Genomic DNA, 6,513 nt, shown 5'->3' on the forward strand with positions numbered 1-6,513 from the left:
ATAAATAGAATCTAGAAAAAATATGGAAGGAAGATGAAAATTTTTTTTATTGAAAAAAAATTTCTGCCTCCTCCCAGCCTCCCATTTTCCTCTCCCTCCTCCCACCCCTCTCCCCCTCCTCCCACTCATTTCCCCCTCCCACTCCAGTCCGAAGAGCAGTCAGGGTTCCCTGCCCTGTGGAAAGTCCAAGGTCCTCCCCCCTCCATCCATATCTAGGAAGGTGAACATCCAAACTGGCTAGGCTCCCACAAAGCCAGAACATGAAGTAGGAACAAAACCTTGGCTTCTCATCAGCCCTCATTGTTCGCCATGTTCAGAGAGTCCGGTTTTATCCCATGCCTTTTCAGTCACATTGTAGGACTGTGAGGGCAAATATTTTAGATGGGGGGAATATAACAGGGAAACAAGGGGGTGTATATGAACACATTACTTATTTTATATAATTAAAATATACAGAATAATAAGATTAATTTTATACTTACAATTTCTTACCTTCAACTCTACTATATACCACAATCTCTGTTCTCTTTCAAGTTTATGTCCTTTATTCATGCATTGCTATTTTTATACATAAATTTGTATACACATATATTCCTAAGTACAATGAGACCAATCCATGCAATGTTACTATTCTATATGTTTTCAGGGCTGTCTATTGGTTACAGGACAACCAGTTTATGTGTTCCTCTTTGGGGAAGGCCACCACTCCCACTCCCTGCTTTACTAAATGACTAAAGTTCATTGTTTGATGCTGTCGCCTTATAGCTTTTCCTTGGCCACTTTGGCATGCCCATTGGTATCATCCATCTACCTCACACTGATTTAAACCACAACTATACAATGTTTAAAGTAATCCATGTAGTGTGTCTTTCTCAGCCCCACCAGCTCATCTATGAAAGTGTTTACACTTATGGTACTCTACAATTAGAGAATAGACTATAAGAAAAAAATGCATTATAAATTGCACAAAATGTTTAAGAGTTTTGTTGCAAAGACATAAATTAAAAGACTTTAAGTTTAAAACAAGCTAATATTTATTTATAAATCACAAAAAATTAAAGAAAAATAATGTTTATATGGAGTATAATTTTATTGCATAAGCAACCATATGCCAAAAGATTAAATGTGCATCAAAATCTAAACTAGTTTGAGATTGGCTGTTTTTGTCACACATTATCTTAACATACAGTCAAGAAATGTTATTGCTCAATTTACTCCTACTAGAAATGTTTACCTATTCATAATAATTAATTGTTCACTAGTATGTTTACAACAATGATGCATAAATTCTGTTTACAACAAATGTTTGATGTCAATAAAGTTCAAATCTGGATACAATGTTTCTAAATTCATAAGAACTGTAGAGCTAAGTATTGACCAAGATTTGAAAATTGATTTAAGGATGTGAGTCTGTGAAATAAGTTGACTAATGCATGAAGAGCTATACAATGAATTAATGTGAGATATACTAAGAAATTTCATGAAATGTACCCATTAAATGCATTTTGTGATGCTTTCTAAGACTTGAATTTGTGTGAAAGGACTTGCTACATTCTTTACATTTGTAAGGTTTGTCAACAGTATGGGTTCTGTGATGAATGTAAAGAGATGAGGTCCAGGTAAAGGACTTGCCACATTCTTGACATCTGTAAGGTTTCTACCCAGTATGGATTCTGTGATATCTATGAAGTGATGAGACCTGAGAAAATGACTTGCCACATTCTTGACAACTGTAAGGATTATCACCAGTATGGAGTCTGTGATGAATATTAAGATTTGAGACCTGGGTAAAGGACTTGCCACATTCTTGACAACTGTAAGGTTTATCACCAGTATGGAGTCTGTGATGAATATTAAGATTTGAGACCTGGGTAAAGGACTTGCCACATTCTTGACAACTGTAAGGTTTCTCACCAGTATGGAGTCTGTGATGATTATGAAGATGTGAGACCTGGGTAAAGGACTTGCCACATTTTTGACATCTGTAAGGTTTCTCACCAGTAGGGAGTCTGTGATGAGTGTGAAGAGCTGATGCACAGATAAAGGACTTGCCACATTCTTTAAACCTATAAGGCATCTCACCAGTATGGATTCTCTGGTGAGATTGAAATTTTGCATAACGGGTACATGACTTGTCACAACCTTTACATTTGTATGCCTTCTCTTTGGAATTAATTTTCTTATGCATAGTGGGGCATGCATATATGTTGAAGCACTTTCCACATTCTATATAATTGTTTTGTCTCTCTTCATTTTGATTGTTTATATAATACTTCCCTTGTTTCTGGTCATGCTGAAACAAAAAGAAGGCCTGTTACAGTCAAAATCATCCTTACAATAATCATGTATCTATTGTCTCTTAGAAAAGTTAGACTTCTTCTATGAACTTATATAATGAGTAAAGACATACTGTGATTTGACATATTTAAAATTTATTCCTTTACTATGAGAATTCTGGAAAATATTCTTCTTAGAGTTCCTAGGAAAGGCTTTAATAGCATCATTAAATATGTAATTTTTCTCATGACTGAAAATTCTATGATATATTTTCAGTCTCATTTGATTGAGAAACACTCATGTTTATCTCATCAATAGCTTGCAACAAAAGGTAATTTTTTTTGAGAAAACTCTAGTGAATGTTTAATAGATTACATGTCATTCAGTTTTCAAATTTTTTAACATTTTTTGTAGAAAAAAAACCATGTTTTAAAACATTTGTTTTTTTTTTTTAACTGAAGAAACTGCTTCTATAATTTTAAGCGATCTAATGTGAACTCTTTCAAGATAAGGTAGAAATTATTGACCTTTATTTCTAGTACCACCCAGGATGGCTGATGAATAGAGATTATTTCAATCATGATTAATCCATTCTCTATTCTTTCTCAAAAAAATATTGAAATCATCCCTAAATGGAAGGTTTTAAAGTCACTACTTACAACTATTTTTGATACCAACTTCTGGATACAATCTTGTCTATTCTCCTGTGAAAGTAAGTCTTGTGTTTGAAGATAATATAAAACTGGAAGAAAGACAAATGTATAATTATCTGAATTAATATAATTAGGTGAAATGTTTTCAGATATATAAGTGACATAATTATATATATATGTAGACATATATGCAAGATGGCATTTTATATAAAATAAACTTCAAATCATTTATTCTAATGAAACAATCTTTTTAATGTAAATGGATAAAATATCTTTTATAACATATATTAAATACATTATAAAAATGACATGATTGAGTTTATGTTATCTTAGAGGTTCCAATCATAATTTAAGAATAATAAATAAGATTATGGTAGTTTGAGTGAAATGACCCCATATAATCAGATATCTGAATACATAGTCTAATGTTGGTGGATATTTATGGGTAGGATAAAGAGTTATCAAATTACTGAAACACCTATGCCCTTGGACATTGGCTTTAAGGATTTTAAACAGTGAGCTATCTACTTCCTGTTGTGATTCTAGATGGGACCTCTCACTGCTGCTCTAGCCCCTTGCCAACTGCTTCCTCTGATGTATCGTCATGGATCTTTCTTCTATATATTGCCTTTATCTTGGAATTTTATCACAGCAATAGATAATAAGTAACTAATACAAAGACTATAACCCAAGTGCAAAAAATAGACTCATAAAATTGCATTATCTTAATGGATTTAACTTATATCCACAATCCCTTGAAATGAAAAAATTGAGTAATATTAATAAATTCGACAGAATATTTATTAATAAGGAAGGAAAAAATGGTGTACTGAAAAGAGTTACTACTAACTGGTCTACAGAGAATCATGTATACCCCAAGGAAGAGATCCATAAAATATCAGACCTCATGGAAATTCACTAGGACTGATATTTTTTTTATCATAGATACATTTTCTCCCTTTCTTATACAGAAAATAAATGCTTCTATAAAATATATTCTATAACTTTACATCCATCAAATGCCCTGAGATCATCCCCATTTTATTTATGTCTTAATTTACTCAATTTCAGTCACTTCTTCGAAAACAAATAGACATCTAAAGAATAACAATAAAAATAATATAATCAGAATCAAAGAAATCAGATAGGATCAGCGAAGAATGGGAAAAAAAGAAAAAGCACAGTAAGTATTTATAGAGAGAAAGACACACATTTGTCCCCACAAAATTGCATAAAACAAAGCAAAAGAAAACTCTAGAAGGTGTAATGTACATAAATATACTGTAAGGTTATAAATAAAAATAAATAAATTCCCAAACTATACATTATGGTGGGAAAAGAATGTACAAAAATTCATTTGAGTTGTGTTGGTGATATTCTTCAAGTGCTGGTTAAGGGGAATTCCTGTAAGTGTTATTTTTATCCCCACTGAGAATCTCTGGAGAAAACTATTTTTTCTTTGCGGACTTATGGTCTGTTGGAAATAGCTTAGGTAAGATTAGGATTAAATGCTCTTATTTTTCAAGTGCATTTTTCTAGATTCTTTTACAAAATGAATGTAATAGATGAGTGGACATAAGTTAGTATCTACAGTTTGATTTTTGATCAATATATCTGTGTTGTAGCCATACCATTATTAAACAGAACCTAATTATTATAAAAATGTAGTGTAATTTAAAACTCTGAATGGTATTTTTATAGTTTTATTTATCATGATTGTTTAAGCTATTGTGAGGGTTTTGTTTGTATCTATATGATGCTGAAAACTGTGTTTTTGAGATCTGAGAATTGTGTTAGAATTTTGATAGGGTTTTCACTGAATCAGTGTATAACTATATCAATTGGCCAATACTTGAGCACGTGTATTTTTCCATCTTCCAATATCTTTTTCAATTCATTTCTTCAATGTCTTAAAGTTTTGTTTTGTTTTGTTTTGTATTTTTGATTTTTCGAGACAGGGTTTCTCTGTAGCTTTTGGTTCCTGTCCTGGAACTAGCTCTGTAGACGAGGCTGGCCTTGAACTCACAGAGATCTGCCTGCCTCTGCCTCCCGAGTGCTGGGATTAAAGGCGTCTTAAAGTTTTTTAAAGGTCTTTTACTGTCTTAATTCAAATTACCCAAAACCATTTTTTTGAGATTATTGTGAAAGGCATCATTTCCCTGAATTCTATTTAAGTCTTTTCTCATTTGTATGTAGGAGGGCTACTGATTTTTGTTAGTTAATTTTGCATTCCTATCCTTGGTGAAAGTGTTTCTAGTTGGACATATTTCTTCATAAAGTTCTTAGAGTCTTTATACATAAAATCATAGCATCTGCATATTACATTCTTTTGGTTTGTTCCTTTGCTATTAATCACTTCTAGATCTTCTTCATTTGTGTTCTTGTTCAAGCTAAGATTTCAAGTACTGTATTAAATATATATAGAGAGATTGAGTACCCTTGCATTGTTCCCTTTTTTAGTGGATAGGCTTTCATTTCTCTCCATTTAGTTTGATGTCGGCTATACACTTTCTGTAAATTGCATCTTTTAAGTAGAGGTATATTTCTTGTACCCCTAATATCTCCAAGACTTCTATCAGGAAGGGCTGTTAATATTGTCAAGGGCTTTTCGCATCTAATAAGATGAACATCTGGAATTTGACTTCAAGTTTGTACAAGTGGTAGATTACATTTATTGATTTTGAATTTTTCATCTATCCCTACGTGTCTTGACATAAAGCCTATGGTAGATTATCTTTTTGATATGTGCTTGCATATAGGATGCAAATATTTTATTGAGGTCTTTTGTATATATTTTCATAATGAAATTGGCATATATTTCACTTACATTTTGGGTGTATACATGGTTTACGTATCAATGTAACTGTACTCATGAAAAGAATTTCACTGTGTTCTGCTGTTTTTATTTTGTAGAATAATTAGAGGAGTATTCATGTTAATTCAAGAAGCGTTATTAAAAGATAGAAGGTACTAACTACTACCATTATTCTACTTGGTATTAAAATTACTTTTAATGTCCTATTGATTTATCCACAGACTTGCATCTCTAAGCCTTCATTCCAAAATTCTGGCAGAATTTGACAACTAAACGTGAATCACAGGTGTACATGGTCCAAACAACAAGATAATATTTAATTTGATATGTATGTTCTTAGCACGCTTATACCATGGACAGTTCAGAGCTCATTCAGGACAGAGTGATAATACATAACAAGGCAAGAAGTCATGAATGACTATAAGAAAATAGTGCTTTCCCTACACAACATGACAGTTGTCCATATAAACTCAAATAATTAGGATAGAATGCATCAGACCTGAGCAACCGCAAGCCAGATTAAAATCCTTGGGAGACAGAAAGAAAGGACCTGGAGAAGCAGGTCTTGCTGAGAAGCTACTATCATCTTAAAGATGCTTGGAGAAAGGGAATAATGTTGATTTTAAGAATGTGAAACTCGGAAAATCACAAACCAAGGAGCCCAACAATGACCACAATAACTCAAACATCTAGAGACCCTTCACCAGCACACCTCAAAGAAGGGAAACACACAAACTCTAATACTAAAAAAGTGACCGGAGTTAACAA

The 6,513-nt window shown here is 32.6% G+C and overlaps 1 protein-coding gene across 1 annotated transcript in view; it reads right to left on the minus strand.

The window, feature by feature from the left end:
* Positions 1 to 1,468: 1,468 nt before the first annotated feature.
* LOC102001348 (gastrula zinc finger protein XlCGF26.1-like) overlaps positions 1,469 to 6,513 on the minus strand; it is a 41,677-nt gene continuing 36,632 nt past the window's right edge. Inside the window, 1 exon segment of the mRNA XM_013355612.1 lies at positions 1,469 to 2,028. Coding sequence (XP_013211066.1) covers positions 1,469 to 2,028 — 560 coding nt within the window.

This window comes from Microtus ochrogaster, unplaced genomic scaffold (genome assembly GCF_000317375.1).
Source record: "Microtus ochrogaster isolate Prairie Vole_2 unplaced genomic scaffold, MicOch1.0 UNK270, whole genome shotgun sequence".
NCBI classification, from domain to species: domain Eukaryota; kingdom Metazoa; phylum Chordata; class Mammalia; order Rodentia; family Cricetidae; genus Microtus; species Microtus ochrogaster.